Source organism: Pelophylax lessonae, assembly GCF_965119305.1.
Source record: "Pelophylax lessonae genome assembly, chromosome: 4".
Lineage (NCBI taxonomy): Eukaryota > Metazoa > Chordata > Amphibia > Anura > Ranidae > Pelophylax > Pelophylax lessonae.
The window spans coordinates 498,596,177-498,612,407 of NC_138771.1; the positions used below are offsets into that span (position 1 = coordinate 498,596,177).

A 16,231-nucleotide genomic window follows, 5' to 3' on the forward strand; every position below is an offset into this window, starting at 1 on the left:
TCAAGAAGGATGTCAGGGCCCAGCTGTGGGCCTATAAAACGTGTTCAAGATCTTTCTCCCAAAACACCAATATCATTATTGCCCTCAGACCTCTAGCCAAAGCTTATTGCTGGTTGTAGGTGCCAGTGATGCTGGGCAGGGTACACATGTTCATTGTGGGGCAGACAGTTCTATAGTGCAAAAGTGGAAGTCAAAGTGGAAGTCAATTGGCTGCCATTTTTTAAGCCCCGGAAGATTTTACCCCCTTCCTGACCAGGCCCCATTTTGCGATTCGGCACTACGTGACTTTAACGGACAAATGCGCGGTCGTGCGACGCTGTACCTAAATGAATTTGACATCCTTTTTTCCCCACAAACCAAGATTTCTTTTGGTGGTATTTGATCACCTGTGTGATTTTTACTTTTTGCGCTATAAACAAAAAAAGAGCGTCAATTTTGCAAAAATAACAATATTTTTCAAATTTTTTTATATGAAATCCCCCCCCCCCCCAAAAAAAAAAAAATTTTAGGCCAATTTGTTTTCTGCTACATATGTTTGGTAAAAAAAATCGCAATAAGCGTATTTTGATTGGTTTGCACAAAAGTTATTGCGATTACTAACTTAGGGAAAGATTTTTGTAATTTTTATTGTTTTTTTTTTTAACGAGTAATGGCGGCGATCTGCGATTTTTTTTTGCGGGACTGCGACATTGCGGCGGATAGATCAGACCCTTGACTGACATTTTTGACACTTTTGGGGGGACCAGTGACATTACTACAGTAATCAGTGCTATACATATGCACTGTTACTGTAAAAATGACACTGGCAGGGAAATGGTTAACTTTATTAGTGATCAAGGGGTTAAGTGTGTCCCTAGGGGCGTGCTTCTTACTGTAACGGGGTGTGGCTAGTGATGTAACCACAGAGACATACGATCCTACATAGCAGGATCGTATGATCTCTGCAGTTAGATCAGGGAGAATGACAGGTGGCTTTGTTTACATCAGCCGCCTGCCTTTCTCCATCTCCACGGAGAGATCGCGAGTGACCGGCGGACATCGGGTCCGCCGGTCACATGCGCGGACATGTTAGGGAACGAGTGGGGGTGGGAGTTCGCCTCCACCGGCGCGCGCTCGCCCCCTAGAGGCTCACAGGCTAGCGACGTAGTCCTACGTCATTTTGCCTGTACGGGGCTGACCGCCGCAGTAAATTCCTGTTCTACCTAAGTCTTTGTGAACTCAATATATACAGCAGTAAGCTGTTTGAAATAAAGTCAACCTAGCACCAATATATTTTTTCATATTTTGTGCACCACACTAAATAATGCGTATGTATAACACTTCCAGGTATTTATGACCTCTCACAGAGATCACAGGACCCCCCTAACAATGCTTTTATTTGCTTTTCTCTCAAAAAGGATGACACCATCAAACCTAAGTTTGGGCCAAACTCAAGCTCATTCTTACTTGTAGTTTGCTGCAAAGTTACAATGTTACAGTCTGATAACTAGGGGAGGGAGAAGACTGAGGAAATGCTTCTTCCTGCCTGCAGCAGACTGACGACATAAGTTCAGCAAAGCCATTGGATTGGAGATTTACAAAGGATTTTAATGATAAAAGGTGAATTTTTTTTTTCTGAAAAGTTATACTGTTGCTGTACATTGTGACACATCTGGAAATTAATTATGCAGGTTTGTAAAGTTACTGACAGGTTCACTTTAACTACAGTTTTACTTAAAGAGAAGTCCCCCCCCCCCCCCACTGTACTATACTGTAGCTGCTGACTTTTAATATTAGGACACTTACCTGTCCAGGGATCCTGTAATGTCGGCACCCCAACCCATTTTCCAATCGGCTCTCGGGTGCTGCCGCCGTCATTCAATGTATTGGAGACCGGCAGTGAAGCCTTGCAGCTTCACAGCCGATTCCCTACTGCACATGCGCGAAGAGTGCAGTGCTTTGTGAATGGCCCAGGGGAGGGGGAAGAAGTAGGGGGACCAAAACTCAGAGGGACTTCGCTGTGGCAAGGTCTCCCGAAAGTGGGGAAGGGTACCTATCAGAAACAGGTACCTGCTCCCCCCTTCCCCCCGAAAGGTGCCAAATGTGGCAGCAGAGGGGGAGGAAACAAGCAAGCAGAGTTTCTAATTTTGGGTGGAGCTCCGCTTTAAATGGTGTTGTTCTGCGCTTCATATCATGTGCAAAGTTAGGGTCAACTCTTTGCAAGGAAGGCAGAAGCCAGCAGGGATGATTGGAACCTCTCATACTGGCAATGGCAGGAGTGCAGACCAAGAAGCTCAGTGCAGGGATAGTGGGAACTCCTCATAATGAGCACAGCATGTGTTCAGACTGGGGAACTCAGCAATAGATTGGCGGTAGCCCCTCATAACAGACCCAGCAGCTGGATGCAGAAAAAAGTGAAAAAGCAAAGAAAATGTGGGAATCCTATCCAATTGGTACAGCAGGTGTGCAGACCCAAGAACTCAGTAGAGGGATGATGGGAACCCCTCATAATTAACCCAGCTGGACCTTGAAACTTGTTACCAGAGATGATGGAATCCCTCATGATGGGCAGGAATAGTGGTAACCCAACATAATGGGCATAGCTGATGTGCAGACTTGGGGACTTAGTGATTTGATGGTGGGAACTCCTCAAAATGGGCACAGTAGGTGTGCAAAGTGAGAAAGTCAGAACAGGGATGGTGTGAGCCCCTCATAATGGGCACAGCAGATGTGCAGAGCCCCTCATAATGGGCACAGTAGGTGTGCAAAGTGAGAAAGTCTGCTAGGATGGTGTGAGGCCTCATAATGGGCACAGCAGATGTGCAGACTTGGGGACTCAGTGAAGGGATGGTGGGAGCCCCTCATAATGTGCACAGCAGATGTGCAAATCTTGGGAAATCAGGGCAGGAATGATTTGAAGCCCTCATAATGGCACAGCAGGTGTGCAGAACCAGGAAATCAGTGCAAGGATAATGGGAACACCTCATATTGGGCACAGCAGGTGCGCAGAGTCGGGAACTCCCAGCAGAGATCTCACAAATAGAATTCCCAAGAGGCAGAAAAAAAGGTCAGGTGGTTTAACTCTCCAACATCTATCAGATACTGGAATGTCACTTATGGGTGAGTTGACAATTAAACCCGGTACAGTGTCTGAGACATACTTGAGAATCAATATTGTGCAAGTGAATTTTGCAGATTGCAGTTCAGTCATTGCATTTATGACAGGCAGGTTGGAAACTGCATGATTTTAGCCTGCCATCAGTTTGTGTGACTCAGCCATGACACAATGTCTGGGTAGTAGGGTGTGGGAGGGAGGTTGCCTGTGGCTCTCAGTTAATTTGGCATTTATTGCCAATATTTTAGGCAGTCAGAAGGGACAGTCCGGTTTGAAGCAACCTTCTGACCCTGAAAATGACTTGCTGTCATCCGGTATGGCAGCATGTGGTCACATGGAGAGAGGAAGGAACACCAACTTATATCATTCAGCAAAAATGAGTTTATGAAAGAATCAAATTCTTTCTCTCCCTGTGTCATTATAGTTGGTTTCTAAAGGTATCATAAATATATCTTGTATAGATCATGAAATGTGACCTTTAAAATAGATACATAGTTGCCTTACCTAACAAAAGATTGAATCAGCTTAGACAGCACATCCAGGTGCCTGGCCTTGCTTTTCTTTATTGCAGCTAAGCAAAACAATTTGGTCACCAACCAACTGAAGAAGAAAGTAATTGCTCATCTTCATCGGCCTATTTTTTTCTTGTCAGTAGTCTATGAGTTACGCTGGCCATACATTATACAATTCTCTTGTACAATTTTCCTTTAGATTTACCAAAACCATAATAAATGAGCTCAAACCTAAACAACCTTTACTTATTTTTTGGGAATGCATAAATGGAGCAAATAGTGGTAATTAAATTTGCTTAAAGCGGAGTTCCACCCAAAAGTGGAACTTCCGCTTTAAATAGTCCTAACCCCCTGACATGCCACATTTGGCAAGTCATTTTGGGGGGGGGGGGGGGAAGCGGGTACCTAGTTTTGACATGTACCGCTCCCACTTCCGCTCGGAGAGCTGCGGCGCCCTGAGCGGAAGTTCTCCTCTCTCCCTCCCTCCTTGCAATCTTCTGGGACATGTCAGAGGTCCCAGAAGATTGCCGGCCAATCACGACGCATAGCGCAACTCGCGCATGCGCAGTGCGTACCCGGCTGTGAAGCCGCAAACTGTCACAGCCGGGTGCCCACATCTGTGATGCCGGCGCCGCGGAGCAGAGAGGGAGAAGACGGCGCTTCGCTGGACCGTGGGACAGGTGAGTGTGCGGTTAGGCTGGAACTCCGCTTTAAAGCTTTAGGCTCCATGTACACGGGACGTTGGAAATGGCCGTTTAGGAGCAGTTGGGCGTTTTTTTCAGAAGCCCCTGAACCCATCTACATTTTATCTTATCTGTCCATGTACACATGGTCGTTTACAGTCATTTGCAGGCAGTTGCGTTCAGGGACTTTTTTTAGAATGCAATTATTTGCGTTCGAACTTGTGTTTCCCAGTGTTTCAAACGCACAAACGCGTCCGAACGCGTCTGAACACGATGACCCGCGTTTAGCGTTCGCGTTTTTCCATTTTAATGGGGAATAATTTTTTTGACCTCTAGGAACGCTTCTAAACGCAAATGCCCGTAAACGCCGCTAAACGCGGGTACAAACGCGACCGAACGGACGTTTCAAACGTCCTTAAATTCCAGCATTCAAAGGGACTTTTAACAACGTCCCGTGTACATGGAGCAAAAGAAGAAAAAGAGAAATATTTCCATTAGGCTGAATAGGGGGAATGCAGGTTTCCACTTTCATTTAAAAAATGTATTTCTAAAAGAAATTGACCAGAAATTAAATTTTTGAAGGAAAGCAAGCTTACATGATGGAACTAAAATAAATGTTTAAATGCAACTAGTGGAAGTATGTCAATTTGTCTTTTTCATGTACATCTGGTAGCTCATGATCCATTCAGCAAAGTGGAGTTGTCCTCTTGACCAGGATGTGATGCAGCTAAAGCATCACCTATATATAAATACTTGTATTTAACCACTCAAAGACCAGCCGCCGCAGATATACTGCGGCAGGCTGACTATTCTGCGCAAACCGCCGTATGGGTACGGCGGCTCTCGGGTCTCAGAAGCGCGCGCCCCACCAGCACAAGTGCGCGCCTGTTTTCTAGCCTTGCAGCTAAGCAACGGGTTCAGCGGCCACGATGGCCACCGGGAACCCGGCGATTGCTGCAGGGATCCACAGAAGGCGGTGTGCTGTTGTAAACACGGCACACTGCTCATCTGTCACTGATTGAAACAGGGCTCCTGTGTTCCTGTTATTTTGGAGCCCTGTTTCCATTCAACAAGTCTGGCCCCCACACAGTTAGAATCACCCCCTAGGTACACATTTAACCCTTTGATCGCCCCTGGTGTTAACCCCTTCCCTGCCAGTGTCATTATTACAGTAACAGGGCATATTTTTAGGTCAGTTAGGGGTCCGATCTGTCCGCCGCAATGTCGCAGTCCTGCTAAAAATCGCAGATTGCCGCCATTACTAGTAAAATAAATAAATAAATAAATAAAAATGACATAAATCTTTCCCCTAGTTTGTAGACGCGATAACTTTTGCGCAAACCAATCGAAATACCCTTATTGGGATTTTTTTTTACCAGAAAAATGTGGCAAAATACAAATTGGGCAAAAATGATGAAAAAATTATATTTTTAATTTTTTTTTATTGGGAATTTTATATAGCAGAAAGTGAAAAATACAGTTTTTTTTTTTTCAAAACTGTCGCTATTTTTTTGTTTATAGTGCATAATCAAAAAACCGCAGAGGTGATCAAATAGCATCAAAAGAAAGCCCCGTTTGTGGGATAAAAATGGACATCAATTTTATTTGGGTACAGCGTCGCACGTCCGCGCAGTTGTCAGTTAAAGTAACGCAGTGCAGAATTGCAAAAAATGGCCTGGTGATTAAGGGGGCAAATCCTTCTGGTCCAGAAGTGGTTAAAGTACTGTATCTGATGAGTACAATTTAAAAGTTATTTTTCCCAGTAAATATATTTTCCAATTATCTATAAATAATTATTGTGATTGGTTTTGCAAAATACTAATAGGTGGATTGTTTGCCATTACTGACCCCTAGTGGTAAGATGCATAACTGCAGCCTAATGGAATCACTTTACTACCCTAATGCATTACCATCAGGCCTGAAACTTTGCATTTATTTTTGTTTGTTTTTCTTTTTGTTTAGTCTTGGATGGAGTGTTAAAACCCTATTTTTTTTTTTTTACTGTCTGTCTGCGTCCCCACTGAGAAATGCACTCTTTGTATTTGTCCTGGTTTCTCCCTGACAGGAAGTGATTCACACCTTTGTGTTGCAGAAGCACCCAATGAAACAAACATTACTGCAATACATAGTTGTAGCACACCCCATGTAGGAGCCGCTGGTGAAATTGGATCCCCCACCCTGCACGGCCAGGCACACCGAATTTCCAAAGGGACACCTGAGTCAGGAAACAGTCCAGTAGTTTTTTTTTTCTTTGTATTTTTATTTAACCACTTTAGCCCCAGAGAATTTGGCTGCTCAATGACCAGGCCTATTTTGCGATTCGGCTCTGCAGTACTTTACCGGACAATTGCGCGGCCATGCGACACTGTACCCAAACAAAATTGACGTCCTTTTTTTCCCACAAACAGAGCTTTCTTTTGGTGGTATTTGATTACCTGTGCGATTTTTATTTTTTGCGCTATAAACAAAAAAAGATTGACGATTTTGAAAAAATTACAATATTTTTCACATTCTTTTATACGAAATTCTCAAAAAGAAATGTAAAAATCAAAATTTTTTAACATTTTAGGCCAATTTGTTTTCTGCTACATATTTTTGGTAAAAAAAATCCCAATAAGCGTATTTTGATTGGTTTGCACAAACGTTATTGCGTTTACTAACTACGGGAAAGATTTATGTCATTCTTATTATTTTTTTTTTTTTACTAGTAATGGCGGCGATCTGCGATTTTTTTTTTTTTTTTTTTGCGGGACTGCGACATTGCAGTGGACAGATCGGACCCCTAACTGACATTTTCGACACTTTTGGGGGTACCAGTGACATTACTACAGTAATTATTGCTAAAAATATGCACTGTTACTGAAAAAATTACACTGGCAGGGAAGGGGTTAACAGTATGTGTGATCAAGGGGTAAAATGTGTCCCTAGGGGAGTGTTTCTAACTGTCAGGGGGCGTGGCTTGTGAAGTAATCACAGAGACATGCGATCCTATATAGCAGGATCACATAGCCTCTGTGATCACTTCAGGGAGAATGACAGACAGCTGTGTTTACATCAGCCGTCTGTCCTTCTCTCTCAGCTGCGGGAGATCGCGAGTGGCCGGCGGCCATCGGAGCCGCTGGTCACACGCACTGGCTCCCTAGCTATCGAGCGGGGTGGGAGCGTGCCGTCGGCGGCGCGCGCTCGCCCCCTAGAGTCTCCTGAGCGAGCGACGTAGTATAACGTCGCTTTGCCCAGGTGCAGCCTGCCTGCCTACTGCGGTGGGCGGTCGTTATGTGGTTAAAGGAAAAAACATAGATGGGGAGTAGGGATGTTATGGGATGCCCACTTGACTTCAGACAACTTCAGGGGTAACTCTCCTATATGCAGTCTGTATACACTTCTTTCTCTTCCTGCAGCACTTCATTTGCTTGCAGAAAAAAAAAAAAAACACAGGCTTAGTTGGGACACTTTTAGTATATCTGGCAAAACACTCAGATTAAAGCAAGAGCCCTTTACAGGTAGAGACCCTGGTCCCCTTTGATTGTGTAGTAAATCCCAGTGTCCAGCGTAAATTCCTGTGGCTACTGATCCCAGCACTACCTCTTCAGGCACTGCCAGCCTGCCTGGCTGCAGGTGCCCCTTTCCCTAGCCCTCCTCCTGGCTACTTCCCACAGTCCTCCCAGGCTTACACTTTCCCCACAGTGTTCCCAGACTGCACACTTACCAGGCTTACACGTTGACTGTCTCCCGCTGTCCTCACACCTGCTCCCGTGCCTCCTGGAAGGATTTCCTCCATGTGTTATAGGAGGTCCCTCCAGCACCCGAGCCCCAGGCCTAAGGTCACCCCCCCCCTGACTAGGGGGCACCCACAAGGGCCACCGTCAACCTCCTCAGCACTCCATCTTCCACCGACTGCCCCTGCTGGCATGACTCGTGAGTATTTATGAGGTGGCCTGCCCCCTGCAAGCCCATTTTGCTGGGGATTGGCTGGGTCTCATCAATACTCCAAGTAGCTCCTCCTAGATTCCACCTTCTGCTTCTGGAAGCTTCTCCAAGATTCCAGAAAAGCAGGGGGAGTCACCAAAGATGTTGCTTGATGAGTCATCCAGCCTCCCTGAGTCACTCAGCCGTGACCTAGAATTTGCTAGCCAAGCCAAATTTACCTACACTAACTACTATGTACACTAGCACCTAGATAGAGGGTACTACATAGTAATACCTGAACTGCAATGCAATGGGGTTGATTTACTAAAACTAGAGTGCAAAATCTGGTGCAGCTGTGCATGGTAGCCAATCAGCTTCTAACTTCAGCTTGTTGAAGCTTTGACAAAAAAAAAAAAAAACTTTTAGCTGATTGGTTTCTGTGCACAGCTGCACCAGATTTTGTACTCTCCAGTTTTAATAAATCCACCCAGTGTGTTGTGTTACTAGTTTAACTCTTTGTCGCCGGCGTCTATTTAAGGGGTTTAAGATGGCGGGAGGCAGTGCAGGGTTTATGGTGATGTGACCAACATGTCTGACTGTCACGGCAGTCACATGATTAGAAAGCTCCCAGATAGCTGAGCTTTCCTTTAGCCATCTGTAACTGTGCCGGGAGCGCACAGGGTGTGTGCTCTCGGCACGGCTGTTTTTGCAATATTGCACGTAAATATGCGGCAAATCTGCACCAAGGCCCATCCGCTGAGAGGCCGCATATTTGCGTGCTGTCGGCACCAAGAGGTTAAAGCGAAACAAACTTTTCTCAATCAGCATGAATTATTTTTAATCCTTCTGCTGCTCAGTATACAGATAGGTAGTTGTATTAACTTTACTTGTTTTAAACTTTTTTCTTTTACATTTCTTCAGTTTCTTCCTGGTTTTTGACCTAGGCCAAAGTGATATCATATATCCCAGGAGTCTTCATGAGCTTTTTTTTTTTTTAAATTTCATCTGAGGAGGGGCTTTCTCAGCTAAGCGTGCTCTCCTTCCGGCTTGCCTAAAGGCAGATGGATAGTCAATGCTACATGAATCATCTACCCTTACTCAATGGCTAGAAATGTTAGGGGGTTATTTATCAACAAAACAAAGCATTGAGACATGGATGGATGCGTGAGTTTATTAAATATTAATGAGATACCATTTTCAATCCGCATTTCTTGTCGTAACTTTTGTATTCTCTTTTGTGGAAATGCTTCAATAAAAATATTGAAACAGAAATTGCATTTTTAATTTGTTGTGCTCAGATACAGTTTAATTCCCCTTTAAACAGCACCCCAATGCACATGCCAAATGCACTACAATGGACTTGCAATTCTATGCAACACAATACAAAGATGTAGAAAAAATAAAAAAGGGCACGTGAGTTGAAATGTGTGTTAACCTGTGACATTACACACGGCAAAGGTCTGAAACCGGCCTTAAAGGTGTTGTAAAGGCAGAAGGTTTTTATCCTAATGCATTCTATGCATTAAGATAAAAAGCCTTCTGTGTGCAGCAGTGCCCCTTAGCCCCCCTAATACTTACCTGAGCTCATCTCTTTCCAGCGATTTCCACGAATGCCTCAGCCAACTTCCTCCTGATTGGCTTAGACACAGCAGTGGAGCCATTGGCTCCCGCTGCTGTCAATTAAGCTTGATTAGCCAATAGGAGAGAAAGGGGGCAGGGCTGAATGGCAGCTCTGTGTCTGAATGGATACATGAACCAGCGTCTCAGCTCCGGTGCCCCCATACCAAGCTTCTATCTCTGGGGGCACTCAACAGGAGGGAGGGGCCAGGAGCTCCAGCCAGGGACCTGAGAAGAGGAGGACATGGGCTACCCTGTGAAAAAACCACAACAACAGAGCAGGTAAGTATAACATGTTTGTTATTTTAATAAAAAAAAAAAAAAAAAAACGTGACTTTACAATCACTTTAAGCAGAGCTGCAGTATTTACTGAATAGATTCAGTAGGTATTGACACGGTGACTTGTTTTGCAGGCAGGTGGTAATTCAGGAGAGCGGCAGAGTGGATCACCTATGAATCTTAATCATTATGCCACCAAGAAGAGTCTTGCTGAAAGCATGCTGGATGTGGCGCTCTTTATGGCGAATGCAACTCAGCTGAAGGCTGTTCTCGAGCAGGGGCCAAGCTTCACTTACTATGTCACTCTCATCACCCTCATCAGTCTGTCTCTGACTTTACAGCTTGTCATCGGAATCCTTCTCATCATTATCGGTAAGAGATTAAAAGGGTTACTTGGGGAAGCATGGCAGTTAAAGACCAGTGTTTATTTTAAAGACAAATTTCTATTTAGTTTGAGTCATTGTTTTTTGACTGAAATGCCATTTTAGTTTAGTCATATTTAAGTCATCTGAATTGTTTTAGTTCTAGTTGTATTTTAGTCAACTAAAATCTGTTACATTTTAGTCAACTAAAATCTATTGTAGTGCATTATTTAAGCATCTATCTAGAAACCTCTAGACACCTCAGGGTGCCTGGGCACGCTGGTTGAAAAAGACTGGCACAGATGCCAAAATTACAGAAAAAGGTTTGATCTGGAACCAGGCTGTAAGTTGAGAGCCCACTTGACGTGCAGCATTGGGGTCCTGGGTTTGCTACCTACCAGAGACACTCAGCGTATGGAGTTATTATGTTCTCTTTGTGTGTGGGTTTCCTCCAGGTGCCGGGTTCTGTGTCATCCTGCCAAAATTAGCATTTTTATTGTGGGGACAATAAATTGTTAGCTCCTGTGGGGACAAGGATCGATATGAGTGATTCTCTGTAAAGCAATACATTTGAAGAATAAACATTGCGTTAAAGCAAAATTCCAGTCAAGTGGATATATTCATAGTAGAATTACACATATGGGGACTGTCAATGGATGTGTAATTATGGTCCTTGTTCCTGTTATAGGGTGACAATGCTTCATTCCTGTGCTCCTCCATTGTTGCCTTGTCACACGGGCTTTAGATACCAACTTTAAGTGGCTATTTCAACACACAATATGTAGGCATGGTTCACCTTTATCATCATCAGGAAACTCACGCTAAGAAATGCAATGTAGCTATCACTGGAGAACAGGTGGGCATAAAGTGGCTGCAAAGGGGCTGCAGGAGCTTAAAGCGGAGTTCCACCCACGGGATACTTTTTTTAATAAAAATACCCCCGGGACAGTCAGGGCTAGTACATTCCACAATGGCTAGCCTCTGATCTGTCCCGGGTTGCACTTACCTTTTAGGAGAAATACTTACCTTGAAAAAGTATTCTCCAGCGCTGCTATCTCAGGTGTGGGCAGCTTGAAGCCAGCGCGATCCTCTTCGGCGTCCTCTTCCTTCTTCTTCGGTCCCACAATGCACTGCACCGGCCCCGCGCGCGTCATCCCTCCACAGCTTCTGGGCATGCCCAGAAGCTGTTTAGAAGGGAATGACGCACGCGCACCGGAACTGACGTCGGGGCCGGTGCAGGCGCATTGATTCCTGGGAGCGATGACGTTCAGCTCCCAGGAATCATTGCAAAGCCAGGAAGTGACGGCGGCCCGCGGCCGAGGAAGGAGGAAGAAGGAAGTAAGGTAAGTATATTTTCTCTACAAGGTAAGTAAAAAAAAAAAAACAATTGCGATTATCCATTTGTTTTTCAGGTGACCCGGAGCGAGAAGATGGAGGTAAGTATAAATTTAGGGTGGAACTCCACTTTAACAACACTGAGATGTAATGCAGGATAAAAAAGTGAAAGAAAATAGAAATTTTGTTGAGAAAAAAATAGTAATTGTTTATGATAAACTAAATGTCTTTCAATTAAGAGTTAGATGTACTCAGATGTAGTCTTACAAGCTTTCTTTGTCTATTTCCATTGTGTCTCTTTCTCTCTCCAGCTCGGAAAAACCTGAATGATGTTTCCAAGCATCAGGGTCTGGATTTACTGAACAATGTCGCAACTGCACTTGTGTTTATCACCGTTCTCTTCAACATCTTTATTACAGCATTCGGGGTGCAGAAGTCGGGCTTGTACCCGTACAGGGGGCCACGTGAGGTGCAATGAGGGACCACACAGGTATGCAGCAGGGAGAAGAGTAATGTCACAGAGGGAGCTGTTCAGGTCACCAGCTAAGATAGGCCCCCCAGAATGCACCTTACATAACACAGGTTAGGTTGTATGGTGTCAGTTGTAGGAGTTTTGGGCTGGGGTCTGTAATCCCCTCAGTTTTAGCAACCCCCTGCAGCTTTAAAGCATAACTCTATTGTATACTCTATTTTATTAATAACAAACAGGTTTATTTTACCTGCTCTGTGCAATGGAATAGCACAGAGCACCCCCGATCCTCCTCTTCTCTGGTCCCCTGCTAGCACTTTCGGCTCCTCCTCTTCCTCCTCCTAGCCTGACTGTCCCCAACTTGTCCCCTTTATTGATTGGCTTTCAGTTCTTTCAGGGAGGCTCAGCAACACATGTGGGCATTACCTAGGGCGGTCTTCATGCAAATACAGCCTGCCTTGGAACTCCCACTCCTCTAGACTGACATCCATCCATCAAGGGATTTTATTATTTGCATAGGGTTAGGTTCACGTATGTGTAGATCCGGAATGCACGCATGATCGTGCACGATCCTGACCCGCAGGCAATATGCGCCGCTCTTTTGCATATTCACAGGGGTACCATTAAGAAATTATTTCCTAATGGCACCCCAAACATCAGAGAAGAACCGTGTGTAAAACTGCATGATGCCAAATCTTGATCTTCGGTGCGCTCATGTTTTTAAAAAAAGGTTGGGGACTTTTTTTCTCCACATTTCCCACAGGTACAGAAGCTAATTCAAGTGAATGGTTTGCTGCACCTGTGCAAACGTGCCCACACGGACCCGCACAGATGTGAACCTAGACCAACTCCTCCCAAGTGCCAGCCCACAGTTTGTATCAGGGCTGAGGGCTATGAGAGGAGCACTGAGACAGGGTGTTGTGATGTTTTCAAGAGACGATGAACAGAACTCTGGCAACTCCTCCCACTAGCCATGATCTGCCTGCATTGCCTAGAGAAACACAGAGATGTCATCACTGGGTCTAAAAAGATGTATGTAATAAAAACAGGTTTTATTTAAAAATATCATTAGTAAGTTGGAGGTGGGGTGTAGGGTGGAAGCAGGGAAGGCAAAAAATAAGCATATTAAACTTCAGGCTTTAGAAATTATAAACTTCCTGAATAGTTAGTGTATCTAAAGCCGTAACCCTTTTTGCTTACTTTTGAATAGAGTGGGGCAGTGTTGGAAATCCCTCTCAGGTATATTTGTGTTCTGATCACAAATGCGTAAGGCTTCATTTGGCTGTTATACCACCCCCTCTAAAAAGCGATATGTTGGGGTACAAGTGGGTTAGGGGCGATATCTCCCCCTTGTATATCTATTTCAACCATTGAGAGCCCTGAGCACCACACCACAACCACCTGCATCACTGCTTGAATGAGTCACATTGGATAGCAGTTCCATCTGCCAAATGTAGCAGCCAATGTTTGCCATATCACCAGTGTAGCAATGTGTACTATCAAGGCTGCTGCCTGGCCATGTTACCTTGAGGTTCTGCAGCCAAGGGGTTTGTTAACAGTTTTTAACCTTAGAGAGACCTTCTCTCTTTTCCTGTTGTGTAATCCTGGACAGAAAGTGAAGGGGAATTTTGCCAACGAAACACAGCAATAGGAAAAAAAAATACATCAGGATTTTACTATTCGCTACTTCCTACAAAACTAAAAAAACAAAAAAAAAAAAACAAAAAAATTCTAGCTTTAGATACAATTTATAAATTTCACTAAACCCACAACAGTAAAATCAGTCTGTATATGCAGTAAAGCATGCTTGTTATACTCAATGTGGAACCTAAGTGGTTAATTCTCACCATGGTGTAAAAAGGCTGATTGATCCTGTCTTCTCTAATCCTCCCCTTCTTCCACTGTCCCCAATCCATCTCCTGATAGAACAGAGCCTTGGGAGCACTCCGTACATGCTCAGTTTTGTGTGTTATGCTTAAGAGTTGTTTTTTTTTTTTTTGGGGGGGGGGGGATGCATGTGATCAGCACAGGACCAATCAGTACTTTCCAGACAGAGGGTCAGGGGTCCTGCAACCTTATAGGACAGTTAGAGGAGAATGAAAACTCCATCTACAAGCATTAATACCAGTGCGCAGCTCGACACTGACAGAAGTCATAAGACTGCTAAATACTGCTGATGAGAAAATATATTTAGCAGTTCATATTTAGAAAAATAATTGCATTCCCATGTTCTGTGTACTGTGGGATACTAGATATAGTGAATGCAGGCTCCTGGGTTTAGTAACTTAAGTACAAAATGCCAAAGTACATATACATGTAATTGTATCTTCTCTCTGTTTCAGATTTACTATCCAATGTTCTTCTCCTTTCTCCTGGCGCTGATCTTCTCACAATTTGTCAACCACAAATGTTCACAATTCTTGTTATTTGTATGATTCATAATAAATAGACTTAACATTAGCTTATTCTTACTTAACTGTGCTTTTTAGCATTTGTTGCAATCCAGGCAGCTAGCTATAAAAAAAAAATGTATCTTCATACTAAATTGTGGCCCAGCAGATGAAAGTTAAAATCATGCTTGCAGATGGAGTGAATACTTTGTAAGCTTATATACAGGAGGGGGAGGGATCAGGGGTAGACTGGCAATTTGCAGCCCAGGGGGCAAGTACAAACCAGAGGCCCATGGTGCAGCCACTCATCCCCCCTCCCACTCTCCCTCTTCTCATCCTCCTCCTGACCCCTATTCCAGGCTGAGGCCCTGCTTCAGGTACTCTCTACTCACCGGCTGAAACAGGGTCCCAACCTGGCCAGCAGGGGGCGGTTTGGGGGGAGCTGGTACAGCTCGGTTGGGGCTGACCAGGGAGGAGAGTCTCAAGTGGGGTATGGAACCGGCCTCTGCTCAGACACAGTTTACACCATCCACGCCGAGAAGGGAGGTCTGCGCTCTGTCCTTGTCTTTATCCTGTACTCAGTGGTCAGTGGCAGATACTTTTTACTTCTCTTCACCAGGAATCCTTTAGGCATGTCTGTGGCAGAGGTGATGCAGCCTTTTTACAGGACATCAAAGCAGCCCAGGGGGCAATTGCCCTCCTGGCCCAGTCCTCCCCTGGGAGGGACATAGGTGGGCTGATGGGACGAAGAGAGCTCAGGGAGGATGACACTAGCAGTCCAATGAGCAGGCAGGACACACACACACACTTATTATATATTGAATATATTTAGTACTGAAACACATCTAAAAAAAAAGATGTATTCCATTTTATTTAACCACTTTAGCCCCAGCCCTATTTCGGACACTTTTTGTTCACAAGTTAAAACCAGTATTTTTTCCTAGAAAACTACTTAGAACCCCCAAACATTATATATATTTTTTTAGCAAAGACTCTGGAGAATAAAATGTCGGTCATTGCAAAATTTTTTGTCACGCGGTATTTGCGCAGCGGTCTTTAAAACGCCATTTTTTTGGAAAAAATTTGAAAAATCACATTTCACTGCATTTAAAAAATACTAAACAGTAAAGTTAGCCCATTTTTTTTGTATATTGTGAAAGATGATGTCACGCCGAGTAAATAGATACCAAACATGTTACGGTTTAAAATTGCGCCCCCCCGTGGGATGGCGACAAACTACGGTCAATAGAGATCTCAATCTGCGACGCTTTAAATTTATTTAACGGTTACCAGTTTAGAGTTAGAGTGTAGCTCTTTTTTTTTAATTATTGCCCACGCTCTGGCGATCGCGGCGATACCTCACATGTGTGGTTTGAACAGCGATTTCATTTGCGGCTCGACTTGCGTATACGTTTTTTTTTGTGCGCGAGCTAACGGTGACGGGGACGGCTAAATTTTTTTTTTTTTCCTATTTATTTTTTCTTTTTTTTTAAACTTTATTACAGGTTTTTAAAAAAAAAAAAATCTGATCACTTTTATTGCTGTCACAAGCAATGTAAACATCCCTGGTGACAGCAATATGTC

General features: G+C 44.1%; 1 protein-coding gene across 1 annotated transcript in view; it reads left to right on the plus strand.

Annotated features, from left to right (window-relative positions):
* NINJ2 (ninjurin 2) overlaps positions 1-14,715 on the plus strand; it is a 65,204-nt gene extending 50,489 nt beyond the window's left edge. The window contains exons 2-4 of the mRNA XM_082252710.1: positions 10,226-10,463; positions 12,100-12,278; positions 14,600-14,715. Coding sequence (XP_082108836.1) covers positions 10,226-10,463; positions 12,100-12,266 — 405 coding nt within the window. The 3' untranslated portion in view covers positions 12,267-12,278; positions 14,600-14,715. The remainder of the gene's footprint in view (positions 1-10,225; positions 10,464-12,099; positions 12,279-14,599) is intronic.
* Positions 14,716-16,231: the final 1,516 nt, after the last annotated feature.